Here is a 15049-nt window from a genome sequence, read left to right as displayed (position 1 = left end):
GAATGAATTAATGATAGTAGTACTGATTTCAGTGAAAACTACTAAACATTTACTTACTACTTCTAAACATCATTGGAAAAAAGATTTTATCTTGTGTTCATAATAGTTGAAAGCAACAACAAAAAAATAACAAAATAAATGAAATAAAATTAGATTAATTGCCCAGCACTACATGCAACACAACACAACATTATAATTTACAATATATAAAAAAATATATTTATTTTGAGACTTACAAAAAATGACATTTACTGTAAAAAAAACGCCATTCAATTATTATTGTTAAGAAAGCTTAATTTTAGGTGAACAATAGATGAAGGCAAACAAAGGCAAAGGCAATCTAAATGTAAAAAATAGAAGTAAATCAGCAAGCTCAATTAAATATTCAATATCGAACAATAAAAACAGTTCTCACTTGGCTTTTCTCAATGCCATGATGGAATATGCTCATTAGATTACACAGATCTGAGGGAGACATTTGAATGCATGAAATTTCATCACGGAAAATCCATGCAAATGTTCAACACACATCACCCTGAGAAATAATTAACATCAGAATAGGGCTAAAGATGTCATTTAGCACGCATCAACATAGCTAGTTTGTTTAGTTATCACCCATTAGTCACATATTCAAAAAGAATAAACAAAATCACATTATAGTATAAACCTACTGTATCTTTTAGCAAACTGCTGTTTCACAATGAAATGTGGATTAATCTTTTCAAGCCTCAGTGTATCTAAACCTTTAGTCACAGATGGTTTCCTCCATTCATTTCCTGTCTTGATGAATGTGAGTTTGTTTGTGTCAGGATTAAAAACAACATCTTTAATTAGAGAGGGTGGAACGTCCTTCCTGTCGTTCAGCGCTGAAATCACTAGAGTTGTAAATTAATTCTAGTACACACCGTTTGTGTTTTGCTTTTAAGCTTATTAAGTCCAATTACTGCGAGATTCAAGAAAGCTGAAGTGTTATTAATTCACTCCAGGCGTAGTTTTCCCTCTTTGTTTTAAGTTATCAGCCACTGCAGTCTCCGTAATGAGTTGGGAACGGCTCCAAGTCATTTGTTTGCACTCTGCAAATCACTGTCTAATGCGTCTTATTATTTATATTGAAGTGGAGATGTCTTCACCTCTGAATGGGTGTTTGCAGGAAATATTTCTTACTTGTCATGAAAAGATATTTTGCAATATACAGCCAAAACATTATGACAACCCGCCTAATATGCTGTTGGTCAGAGCCGATCCTGACCTCCCTGGGGCCCTAAGCAAAATTCTGTTTAGGGGCCCTCATACCTGACCCGTGAGCCATGAACCATTTGCCATTGCCACACAGTCACACCTGACACCCCAGTGTTCCCACTACAATCCCTCCTTTAACTAGTTGTAGCGAAAATGTAATTCCTGATATCAGAAGACATTGTTACTAGTAAAAAGTTCATTCTTAATATCAAGAATTCACATTTTATATAGTACAAATTGAATTATTGATATCAAAAATGCATAATTATCCTGTGAATGAATAAAAGCTAAAATGGCGCCATAGCATGTCACTGTGTTTTAAATGATAAAAGTAATTCTTGATACTCTTGATTCTTGATGGTTATTATTTACTGAGGGATGTGCATCCATATTGACCAGAATCTCCAGCCAATCAACATTTTAAATTCAATGGAGCCTATCAATAGTCAATGTCAATACATTGCTTTCCATATTGCATTTGGGCAGAGTTGTAACTAAACCTTGACTGAGCGACTAGATAATCATCGTCTTGTTTTAAAACTATAATGAGGAGTGCCATCACGCCCGTATTGTACTGGTCCTGACTCACAACAGATGTTTCTGCTGGAAAGTGCGCGTTTCATTTCATGCACGTGCATATGATATGATCGCATGTTAACGCGCGACGCGGTTATCTTTTCCGAGCTGCAGTTTATAAACAAACACCGTTGTCCTTTGTCGTTTATTAAACATAATAAATCAACTCACATCAACTTAACTTTAGCCTACTGTTCTTTGCTGACATCAAACTTTGAGAGGAGAGCACACAAGTCTGCCTGATAACTGTTCCTGCAATGAACTCTTATGGTGTTGTTTTCTCTCTCTTTTCGTGACCAGAAGGATAGTTCCGCTTCATTTTCTCATCGATATTGTAAACATTGATTGACGCGCTTTGACACGAGGGGGAGGCGGGGCCTTGAGTAATTTGCGGGGCCCTACGCACTTTGCGCAGTGTGCGTATAGGGCTGATCGGCTCTGCTGTTGGTCCTGCCAAAACAACACCGACCCGCAGAGGCATTGACTCTACAAGAGCCCTGAAGGTGTCCTGTGGTCTCTGGCACCAAGTCTTCAGCAGCAGATCCTTCGAGTCCTGTAGGTTTCCAGGTGGAGCCGCCAACTTGTTGGTCCAGCACATCTCACAGATGCTCAGTTGGATTGAGATTTGGGGAATTTGGAGGACAGGGCAACACCTTGAAGTCTTCATCATGTTCCTCAAACCATTCCTGATCAATGTGTGAAGTGGGGCAGGGTGCATTATCCTGCTGAAAGAGTCCACTTCCAGCAGGGAACACCATTGTCATGAAGGGGTGTACCTGGTCTGCAACAATCAGTGCGTTTACATGGAAAACAATATTCCGATATTAAGCCAGTTAAGACAATACTCTGATTGAGAAACTACCATGTAAACAGGGATTTCTGATTACCTTAATCTGGCTAAAGTCAACAAATCGCATTATTAAAGTGTATTATAGACGTACACACTGTAATCACACTATTAACGTTGTGTGGGAGTTTTCGACGCATTTTGCGACAGTGTCAACCGTTTGAAGGCAGAATTTGTATCCGCCCTCCTCTATTTGCACGTATAGCATGACAAAATAATGAACTGCACTTAAACCTGTATATGGTACTATCCACCTTATTCCTGACGACCTTACTGCGTGTTGAATTATGGGTGGCACTTCCGGTTTGGGGAAATTCCATTCAAAAAGACTGAAACGAATCATTTCAAATCATAAGGTTGCCCTACAAATAAAGCTTATCCGTCAGTTTGACTCAATGAGCTGTCAGTTTTCTTTCATGTTTTGTTTAAGAATATCATGAGAATAATGTAACACTTGGTATTTTAACGTGACATGTTATGACGAGAATATCTATGGCAAGAGCTCTTTTCAGTCACTGCATTCTTTTCCTCATGATTATTTTCTTTTTTCCTTTTGCATTTCGCTGTAATAGTATGAAAAAGGTCAACATACTGCACATTTGTGGTCTGTTCTGCCAAATAAATTTACGATATGTGACCCTGGATCACAAAACCAGTCACAAGTCGCACGGGTATATTTGTGGCAATAGCCAACAATACATTGTATGGGTCAAAATTATCGATTTTTCTTTTATGCCAAAAATCATTTGGATATTAAGTAAAGATCATGTTCCATGAAGATATTTTGTAAAGTTCCTACCTTAAATATATCAAAAATTTATTTTGGTGAGTGGACACAGCAAAATCGAGAACATAAATGGACAACTTTAAAGGTGATTTTCTCAATATTTAGATTTGTTTGCACCCTCAGATTCCAGATTTTCAAATAGTTGTATCTCGAACAAATATTGTCCTATCCTAACAAACCATACATCAATGGAAAACGTATTTATTCAGCTTTCAGGGTAAGTATAAATCTCAATTTCAAAAAATGTACCCATAAGACTGGTTTTGTGGTCCTGGGTCACATATATGCCATTAATAATTCACTTGAATGCATGAACAATCTCTCTTTTTTTCTCCCCAAATCTTTACGTCTCTTTTCAGGTTTGTTTTCACAGGTAAATACAATGTATTATCTGTCAAAATGACTGAAATCACTTTGATATAGTATCATGCAATGCTGAAGTAAATATATATATATATATATATATATATATATATATATATATATATATATATATTAAATTTTTTATTAAGACCTCACCTACATAATACAGATTACCACAGTGATATTTAACTGTCCGATTTTGCTGTGGAAAGATTCACGATTTTGGGGTTATTCATGGTCTGTTGAAAGTACCTTGTTGATGCTTTTACACTTTTAAATGTCCTTTTAATGTTCAATGGTTGAAGGGTGAGTCGAATAATGTAATGTCATTGTACACAGTTTAAAAAATATGTATTATTGTGTCCATAGAGCTAGTCTTTCACTGATTGTTTACAGCTTAACGGAAGTTACACCAATAATTTGCGCAAAGCGTCATGGGGCGTAGGAATAATGTGGATAACGAAGACAAACTGTTGATACGGAGGGAACGTCGAACTGCGTGCCATGGTGACGCAATGACGTGTGCCATTAATCGATCTATGGTCTATAACATGTAAAACAGGAACATGAAAGGAATATTCTTAAAGCAACTCATGTAAACACCTTCATCAGAATATTGTCTTATTCAGATTAAGGTCAATATTAGATTACTGCTGTCCATGTAAATGTAGTCTATTGGCGCTTTTCCACTGCATGGTACGGCTCGGTTCGGTTCGGCTCGGTACGGTTCGACTCGGCGCGGAACGGTTCGGCTCGCTTCGCTTTTCCACTGCGTGGTACGACTCGGCACGGTTCGGTTCGCTTTAGCTCGGTTGCTTTTCCACTGCAGTTAGTACCGCTTCAAAGTGGGTGGGACTGATCGTTATAGTTGCCGTCTCTACTGCCATGACATCATCATATTAAATGCGAATTTTTCATTCCGTGTTTCCCCATCCACTCCTCGGCAACCAACGAGAAGAACGTCTGCACCTCGTCCACTGACCACGATTCAGCCATTTCTTTTTTTTTTAAAGTTTATACTCTTTTTTTTTTTTTAAGCAAATACTTTTAAAACACGCGCTACAGTGTTGGCTGTTGTCTACTGGCTATTTAAATCTAGCGGGTTTAGTGTCTCGTGTTGTAAATACAATGACGCTGGTAGTGATGATTCTGTCTGACCTATCACTGATCTGCAGTGTTTTCACCTCACATTTTAGTATCGGTACGGTACGCTTGGAACCTCAACAGAGGTGGTACCATTTAAAGTGAGCCGAAGCGAGCCGTACCGTACCGTACCATGCAGTGGAAATGCGTCATAAGTGAGCCGTACTGAACCGAGCCGTACCGTACCATACAGTGGAAAAGCGCCATATGTTTAGTAGGTGGCACTTGTCAAATTTACATCCACATGAATGGCCGGACCCAGGTTTTTCCCAGCAAAACACTAGAGCATCACACTCACTCAACCGGCTTGTCGTCGTCCGACAGTGATCCTGGTGCCATCACTTCCCCAAGTAAACAGCGCACACGTACACGGTTGTCCAAGTGATGTAAAAGAAAACGGTACTCATTGGACCAAGCAACCTTCTTCCACTGCTCCAAGTTACAGATCTGACGCTATCGTGCCCATTTTAGGCTCTTTCGGCGGTGGACGGGTCATTTCAAAGGCACTTTGATTGGTCTGCAGCTCCACACACTGTAAAGTGTGTTGTGACACATTCATCCCATAAACATAATTAAAAATGTGTGACTTGTGCCTCAGCAGACCTTCTGTTGGCTCAGACCAGAGAGGATTATCTTCATTGCCCTCGTGCATCGATGAGCCTTGGGCGTTCAGCACGCTGTCACTGGTTTGTTGTTTGTCCTTCCTCGGAAACTGTTGATAAATCCTCAACACTGCTGACCGGGAGCAACTCACAATCCTTGTTTCAGAGATACTCTGACCCAATCGCCTTGCCATAACAATTGGGCAAGTCGTTGAGATCTTTATTCCTGCTCATTTCTCCTTCATTAAACATGTTGATTACGAGAACTGATTGTTTGCTCACCATCTAATCTACCCAGACCTCAACATGTGGCCTTGTTAGGAGATTATCAAATATATTTGTATCACCTGTGACTGGTCCGAATGTTCTGGCTCATCAGATGTCAGATAAAGCAGCGAGGGTCAGACTGTAACTTTTGTAATTGAACTCATGCAATATGTTGCAGTTCCTAATAAAGTCACTGGCAATGTGGCTATTGCATTAATGTACAAATATAGAGTGTGTATCTAAAATAACGCACAAAACTGAAATGCAAGGTTGTGTTTGTGATCTCTGCAGGTGTTTCGGAGAGGACGTGTGTATTTCTGTCCCTGATATTGAGGCAGCTGTCATGGTAATGCAGCCCAGTGAACCACGAATCACAATCACTGGGGTGGAGCACATGACCATCCCCGCCTCCGACCTTGCCCTAGGCCTATCCCTGTTCAGAGATTTGCATATCATCAGCACAGTTACAAAAAGTGACGAACCTACAAACACAGGTACAGAGAAAAATTTTTCTAGAATCACCTTTCTTCTCTTAACAGTATATAATGAAAATTCTGTCATCATTTACTCACCCTCATGTTGTTACAAACCTCATAAATACCACAAAACCAGTCACATGGGTCAATTTTTAGAAATTAAGATTTATTCATCATCTGAAAGCTGAATAAATAAAGTTTCCATTGATGTATGGTTTGTTAGGATAGGACAATATTTGGAGGAGATACAACTATTTGAGAATCTGGAATCTGAGGGTGCAAAAAAATCTAAACATTGAGAAAATCGCCTTTAAAGTTGTCCATTTATGTTCACGATTGTGCTGCATTCACTCACAAAAATAAATGTTTTATATATTTGCGGTAGGAAATTTACAAAATATCTTCATGGAACATGATCTTTACTTAATATCCTAATGATTTTTGGCATAAAAGAAAAATCGATAATTTTGACCCATACAATGTATTGTTGGCTATTGCCACAAATATACCCGTGTGACTTGTGATTGGTTTTGTGATCCAGGGTCACATATTTACATATTGTTCTGCTTATTAAAACCCACCATATATATTCCAGAATGAGATTTGATAGGGCAACATTTTCAGCGTGAGAGAAGACTTAAAATATGTGTGGTGCTTTATCATCATTTTAGGAGCTTGACCGGATATGACAAAGAGCGGCAGCCAAGCATTCTGCTAAATCTTACCTTTTGTCTTGCTCAAAAGAAAGAAAGTCAATGACATGAGGGTGAGCAAATGATGACAGATTTTTCCTTTTTGGGTGAGCTATTTCTGCAACAAAAAAAACAACCCACAAACAATGCCCCAAATGCAGCGCAGAGCACGTTATTCACTGACATACGGCACAGGTGTCATGCTGTTCTGGTGGCAAACAACAGAACAACAGTAAATGCAAAAAAACATGTTAATAAATCATAAAAGACAGATGCTCACTGCTCCCTCCACACTCTGAACACAAGACACGAGTATTTCATGACGAGGATGCTTTTCTAAATCTGAAACACTGCTTCCTTCATTATCCTTAGGGCTTATGTGTTTATAACTAAATTTTCCTTGCTCTTTCTTTCCTAATAAAGTTTTGAGCACTATGTAGACATACACTACTGTTCAAAAATGTGGTGTCAGTAAGATTTTTTTAATGAAGTGAATACTTTTATTCTGCAAGAATGCATAAACAGTCATTTGTATTGTGGCAAAATATTCATGCTTCAAATTAATGTTGAATCCTGAAAAATGCATCACAGTTTCCTCAAAAATATGAAGCAGGACAACTGATTTCAATATTGATTTCTTGAGCATCAATTCAGCATATTCTGAAGGATCATGTGATACTGAAGACCCGTAATGTGATTCTGAAGCAGTAACTGAAAATTCAGCATCACAAGAATAAATTATATTTAAATAAAACATTTAAATTGAAAACAGATATTTAAAATTATATTTCACAATATTGCTGTTTTTCTGTATTTTTTTATCAAATAAATGCAGCCTTGGTGACATAAGAGACTTATTCCAAAAACGTACCGGTGTACAAGGTTCAAAATACAATGTACATATTAACATATGACTGGCAACATTTACATATCAACACCTATTCAGTATTCAGCACTGTGCCTGAACTACACTGGTAGATGATGGTTAGCCAATCATAATAGAGGTAATTTGCATACAGAAGCCTAAGTGAGATATTAAATGCTACACAATTTAGGATAGGTTCATTTTAAAAAGAGACTACAATAGTTCAACCAAAAATAAAAATTTGAACAAAAAATGCATCATATATGTATTCCAGACGGCTTATGCACTACATATCTTATTTTTGAAAACTATGGGAATTAAGGCAAAGAAAGATCGATTTCTTTTCATTATTATTCATAAACCTAACCCGCTTGTTTCATCTTTATGTGTGCAGATCACAGGTCAGTTGTATTGAAGGAAATCACACATAATCTGGACTATTGTGACATCATGGTCTTGGGGGAGGAGTTAAAGGCGGGGCTCGAGAGCCTTGAACTGCAACACAGCGCCTTATTGGGCAAACACCTGGAATACGCCAACTCTAGCACCGGCATGTCCATATATGGTAAAGACACACATTCTACAACATACTATTTCTCAATACAAAGTCCTTACATTTTTCTTCCTCTACATCTGTTTTAGGTGTAGACTCTATTTCTCACTACACAGACGTGATTCGACAGGTGCGTTATCAGAGCCGCCAGGCTGTCGATTCCGTCCGCACCTTTAGACTCACCTGTTCTGAGCTCAATGGACGTTACACCAGTGATCAGTATACATTACAGGTGAGAATCAAACAGAGAATGTTTTTTGCATCCACACTAACTAAACCACGGCTCTGAACTATGAGCTAAAGTTGCTCTCTATCACTCTTTCTCCGAGGTCAACATCCTTCACAGTGAGGAAGCTGTGGAACATGTCAATCATGATATGGTCCCGCCCAAATACATGAAAATTATTCATCCTACAGTCATTGAATCGAACAACTACTACAGTTTTGGTGAGTGTCTTTAAATGTGTTCATATTGATATAATAAGGTAAATATTAGAATGAAAAGAATCGTTAATTGAATCATAAAGGCCCTGTTTACACCTGGTGTTAAAGGGATACTTCACCGATTAGCATTAAGCTTTGTATCAGTAGAAACCCGGTAGTATTTTCGAATGTGCTTCCCTCCCTCATGTCCCCCTGAGACGAGAGATTTCTGTATTGTGTGTCTGGAAAAAAAACTCTGATGACGCAAAAATCGTCATTTAGCGTCAGAGGAGGCTTTTATGGCCAGAGGCGAGAGACTACAGCCAGTTAGTGGCTAGTTCCACATGTTTTCAACCCGCTCATAGGGGGATCTCACGATAAAACGTTGTCTTTTCAGTTTCGAGTCGACTAGTAGCCTAGTTGTATCATTTCTTCCGACACTGCCCTCTGTAACCGGTAGGCGTGGCTTGGGAGTGGCCTCGTAGGGCAGCGAAGCAAGTGCATTCTGGGAGTTGTTGTCTTTCATCCACATGAGCCAAAAATACATTTTCTGGCTTTTCTCAGTCTAGAAGCCACCAACTTCTAAAATAATTTAACATGTCTTCTACATAAATGACCCAATTTAAATACACATTCATCTTTTCAGCGGTGAAATATCCCTTTAAGATGGGTTTTGGTCGATCAGATCACAAGTGGACGGCACTAAATACAGGTGTAAACGGGGTCTAAAACTTTCTACCACTTCCAGAGGTAGTTAAAAAAAACATTCGACCGGATTGCTTTCGTAGTGTAAACGCTCATGTGGTCGATTGTGTTCGAACAGCCACAAAAGATTGTCTACTCTCCGCCTACTGACCTAATGCTTAAACATTATGGGACGTGCGCTAGCCAGACGGGATTTAAACTTTGTCGACTGAAGACCCAAGTTTGGTCTGAAGATGAAAAACATACCAAACACAATGTTCTCTCAGCATTCCTGATTTCTAAGACACACTCACAACGTGCGGCGTGATCTTGTGGCTATCAGAGCAGAAACTAAAGTTGCCTCCAGTCGCGTTCATATGTAAATTGCGCGAGCTCATTTTGTCCATTTCATCAAAAGATCTGAAAAAAAAAAACATTTCCCCACCTATTGACCCTCCTCTCGAACACATCAGGACAGAAGTGGTTGAAAGTGGACAAAAGAGACGGATTAAAACACCAGGTGTAAACGGGAATGTGTCTCCCTCATCTACTTGTGACCGACCAAAACGCATCTTACCAGGTGTAAACAGGGTCTAAGGAACCAAAGTCATTAAGTAGAATTGATAGAAGAACCTGAACCAAAGCATGGCTAAACATAGAAAACAGATTTTACATTCATCCCTCACAACTTGCCGTTAAATTAATGATGACATCTACTCTAAAGTCTATAGGCTCTAAGTTTCAAATGTGCTTATTGTCTTTCCAGTTGTGCCTGCCGTTGCTACCGCAGTCGTTGTGGTGTGTATCGCCGCCCTGCTGGTGGTGCTGCTGGGTGTTTACCGCCTCAATCAACCACTAAACAAAGACAACATACACACACACACACTGCCAGAGAAACAAGCATACTTTGACAGCTCCTCTCTCTCCATTACTGTCAACCCACTGGAGGTAAGACAAACCGTCTACAACCAACATAAGACATAATAATGTAAAGAAGCTGCCAAAATGTTGACGCCTGTCAAACTGTCACAGCATGCACGAGTCTCCATGAAAAAACGAAAACTTGTTTTTACAGCTGACAGGGGTGTACAGCAAAGTAAAACAGCTGAACAACTGCTCTGAACACTGTAGTTTCTAAGGAACTAAAGTATTAAAGTTATTTGCAAGATCATCGAAAGTATCCAAACTGATGACCACGATTTTGCCATGAAGTTGGACATTTTTCTCATTCGGTATCTCTGTTGGTCCTGGATTGTAACAAACCGGTTTGGTTTTAAAAGTAGTAAATGGTTTAGGAATGGATTGTGATCCAGGACGATGATTGTTTGTCCCACAGTGTAATTTCAAGACCAACACAAAATGGCAAAATTATGGTTACCCTCACCATCCATCATAGCAAAATAAAATCTGGGTTACAGTGAGGCAATTTCAAAAGAAGTGAATATGGCCAATTTTAAACATTAAAACATTTTTAAAAAGTTTCAATAGCCATATGACGTTAAACATGTGTTGACATGATTTATAAAAAGATAAAAGTTGCCTACTAACCTTTTATGTGTAATGTTATTTCCAATTTTACAACATTGCCTTGACAACAGAAGTCTATAAACCCTAAAATAATAGCTAACAGTAAAATATCATTTAAATGTGTAATTATAAGCTTCACATAAATCGTAAAAAATTGGCCCCATTTATTTCCATTGTAAGTGCCTCGTCGTTGCCTCGATTTGTGATGATGAGGAACAAGTCTAAATTAATTTTAGTGTTAATTTTCACATTCATGTTGTTCCGAACCGATCTGACTTACTTTCTTCCTGAATGTTCACAACTGAAATGAATTTCCTTGGCTCATCATCAACACAAAATCCTGTAAAAAAATAAAATAATAATAAGAAAACATAGTGACAAAGTAGAATTGTTGTAATGGTTAGAAAATCAACCAAATCAATATTTTAATTCGAACAAACTAACAACTGAGAAAGATTCTTGTTTAAGTGTTCGATAACCACATTTTGAAGCAAGTTCGTTTTACTTTTCTCTTACAATTAAAAAGTGGATGGGGACTGGAGTTGTCATGCTATTTCGGATGCAGCCTGTGTCTTTTTAAGCTGTATGACAACTTTATGTGTGGAACAGACTGACATTGATTTGTTATTTAGGCTACTAAAGGTCCAGCTCGACCATTCAAGTTCATTGTTTGGAAAAGAGCAGCTTGGACATTTACAGTTGCTGTAAATATCTCCTTTTGTTTTCCACGGAAGAAAGAAAGTCACATGGTTCCCAAAAAGACATGAGCAAATGAAGACACAATTTAAACTATTCCTTTCAGATCCTTTGTTCTTTTCTCATTTTTGTAAAACAATGCAAAATATTTCATTTGAATTACTATGAACGAGAGTAACCAGATAATTGGTAAATCCTAGAGCATTCAGGAGCTTCAGTCAGCAGAAGAAATAACCGAGGAGGAAGAAGATGAGGAAGACGAATGTGGTTTATCTAGTACCGAATCAGACAGTGATGAAGAGGAAGATACCACATCTTTCATACATCATCAAACCAGGATTCAATGGGGGAAAGCAACATTACACTGCTGAAAACACAACGCTTTACCTGTAGCATTGCAGTGGCCTGCAATACAAGCGAGTTTACAAGCAAACACACGAAAAGACTCGGCTCTGATCCTTAGTGAAACTGTTTTGGTGTGAGATGACAAACTAATAAAAGTCCTGCATCCCGTCTGATCCCTTTACGCTCCCTGTCTCTATCGCTGGAGGACAATAACAGAAAGTACGAGACAGTGAAGTCACAGAACAAGACTTTCTCTGCGCTGTTCATCTCATTTGATGTGAAATGACCATCCTTTCATAAACACCCATGGATTTTAGCTCTAATAACTGACGGTGAAAAAGTTTTTTGTCGTAAGTCTCGTGCATTTTTATAAATCCATGCGTGCGCCCTTTAAATGTTGTCTACAACTACTAGCCTACTCTCTGTAACATTGGCTGTCTTTTGTGTGCGAATGTTTTTGTAAATGACTGTTCACTCATTATAAAGTGCGAATGGATGGGTTATATTGTATTTGTATATCTTACCGACTTTTTTGTGGTCGCTGCTGCACTTTCTGTACATGGGTCAGGGTCAATAAAATGGTTTTAAGAAATGAGTCGTCTCATTTTTATTCTTTCGCATGGCTGTCAAATGTTTGCTGTACTAGAATTAAAACACATTAATAAATAGTATCAACGTCGAACTGGAAACTCAAACGGCTGTGAACGCGCACAAACAAAATATTTGTCATACAACAGCGCCGTCTAGTGGTGTATCACACGAATCACGTTGATGTAGACCTTATTTAGGGCAGCGCCATGACAGGTATGAAAGCGAGGCTGTGAGGGTTTGACTTGCCGTGTTTTCAGTTTCATCCTCTGTAAAGCTGTACAAAGCTAGATCCAAACGGGCAAAGGACAGGACTTCTGGCCTTTTACTGTTTATAACAGAATTGCATGATATCCATCCATCCATCTTCTTCCGCTTATCCGGAATTGCATGATATTAAAGTCACAATTTCTATGAAAAAGTATTTTTTTTCCCTCAGAAATGGACTTTATAACTATCAATTGCAAGTTTATATTTCACAATTCTGAGAAAAGAAGTCAGAAGCATCAATTTGAGTATTGAGAATCACCCCAATATTTTATTTATCTCACACAATCTGAATGTATTTGACATGAAAGTGAATGTTGCTCACTGTGACGACTTCTTACATTTTTTCATGTGCGAGAAGGCTTGGCAAATGTCTAAAACTCTTCTCACACTGAGGGCGGTGGTACGGCTTCTCTCCAGTATGAAGTCGCTCGTGTGACTGTGACAAACTCTTGTCACAGCGTGAGCACTTGAAAGGTCTTTCTCCAGTATGAATCCTCTGATGGCATTTCAAATGAACATCAGTAATGAAGCTCTTCTCTCACTCCAAACACACGATCTCTCACACTGCTATGCACTTTCTGATGCCGTTTATAATGAAACCTCCGTGAAAATCTCTGTCCACAAGAAGAACACGCATAAAGGCCTCTCGTCTGAATGAACTTTCAGGTGTTTTTTATCGTACCGATTACCGTTCAATGGCTTTTCTCCAGAGTGAAAGAGCAGATGATCACTAAGACTTGATGTACAAGAAAAACTCTTTCCACACTGAGAGCAGGTGAGCAGATTTGTTGGCCTTTTCTGTTTGAGTTTTGCGGTTGCAATGTTCATCATTCACGTCATTCAGTTTATGTCCTTGCTCATGTCTTTGTTTCACTTCCATCCAGTCTAAAATAAAAGATTATGAGGTTAAAATCAGTTTAAGTGAACCTGTTTTAACAGCAAAATAAAGCAACTCAGCAACATAGTGTCGTCCCAGATCCGGCCCACATCTGGATCCACATGTACTCAATCTCCTCTTTAATAAACTCAATCTTTAACAGTCACACAGTTTTCAGCTGTTACTCCTGGAGTTTGCCCTTCTCTTGTATAGGATAGGATGATGTGAATATTCCCAGTATTTATTGGTGAATTGTTGTGGGAGGGGCACCAGATCTGAAAAATTCAAAGAGAAGATTCTGAGTTTATACTGAATTACTTCAATTACATTTAAAGTAGGTGAACTAACATATGTTTTTAGTTAGAAATATAGAGTATTTTGATGTTAAATATTAGTAGCAATTAAAACAAGATTTATTTAATTTGTGTTCATACTATGTCAGAACGTACAGGCCCATAATGTTTAACCGAGTGCCTGAAAAGCATCTCTGTCTCCAAAAGTTCCCGTTTTTTCACTATTTTGGTGATGTCCGAGATCTCCTGTAAATTGGCACATTAAGCGCATTTCATCAGGCTTAGATGGATAATAATAATTAATAATAAACCAACACAGATAAGTAACGCGTTTCATTACATTAGTAGTTAGACACACGAACTTTGAAGCTGATTAATGTTAAGTTCGAGACCATCTCTCACATGCAGACTGGAAATATAAGGCATCAGATGAAAATATTCCAGTGTCACTTTCAGCTTTTATCAGTGTTTCAGTTGTGCATATTCTCAGGTAAATCACTTCTCATTGCTGTGTTTATTAACACGTCATTCAAAACCCACAAGACTTTCGTTCATCTTTGGAACACAAATGAAGATCTTTTCTTGATGAAATCTGAGAGCATTCTGTCCCTCCATTGACAGCTTTGCAACTACCACTTTCAAGCCCCAGAAAGGTAGTAAAGACATCATAAGTAATCCACGTGTAATCGCATGCGTCGTGGGGCTCTCGTGAATGCGCTTTGGAGATAACATTTTTGTAAATGAAGTAATAAATTAAGTTTTTTCTTGGCTCAAACAAAGCACTCATAAAATTGAGTTTAAACCAATGGAGACACATGGGTTCCTTTATGATGTCTTTACTACCTTTCTGGGGTTTGAAAGTTGTAGTTTTGAGTCAATAGAGGGACAGAAAGCTCTCAGATTTCATTAAAAATATCTTCATTTAAGTTCCGAAGA

The 15049-nt window shown here is 38.4% G+C and overlaps 1 protein-coding gene across 1 annotated transcript in view; it reads left to right on the top strand.

Annotated features, from left to right (window-relative positions):
* clstn2b (calsyntenin 2b) overlaps window positions 1-14784 on the top strand; it is a 78775-nt gene extending 63991 nt beyond the window's left edge. The window contains exons 12-17 of the mRNA XM_082181154.1: window positions 6116-6318; window positions 8252-8422; window positions 8500-8642; window positions 8740-8857; window positions 10284-10465; window positions 11941-14784. Coding sequence (XP_082037280.1) covers window positions 6116-6318; window positions 8252-8422; window positions 8500-8642; window positions 8740-8857; window positions 10284-10465; window positions 11941-12111 — 988 coding nt within the window. The 3' untranslated portion in view covers window positions 12112-14784. The remainder of the gene's footprint in view (window positions 1-6115; window positions 6319-8251; window positions 8423-8499; window positions 8643-8739; window positions 8858-10283; window positions 10466-11940) is intronic.
* Window positions 14785-15049: the final 265 nt, after the last annotated feature.

Source organism: Leuciscus leuciscus (assembly GCF_965113295.1).
Source record: "Leuciscus leuciscus genome assembly, chromosome: 9".
In the NCBI taxonomy this organism is placed as follows: Eukaryota; Metazoa; Chordata; class Actinopteri; order Cypriniformes; family Leuciscidae; genus Leuciscus; species Leuciscus leuciscus.
The sequence above is the reverse complement of the archived record's forward strand: the minus strand, read 5'-3'. Positions and strand labels throughout refer to the sequence as shown.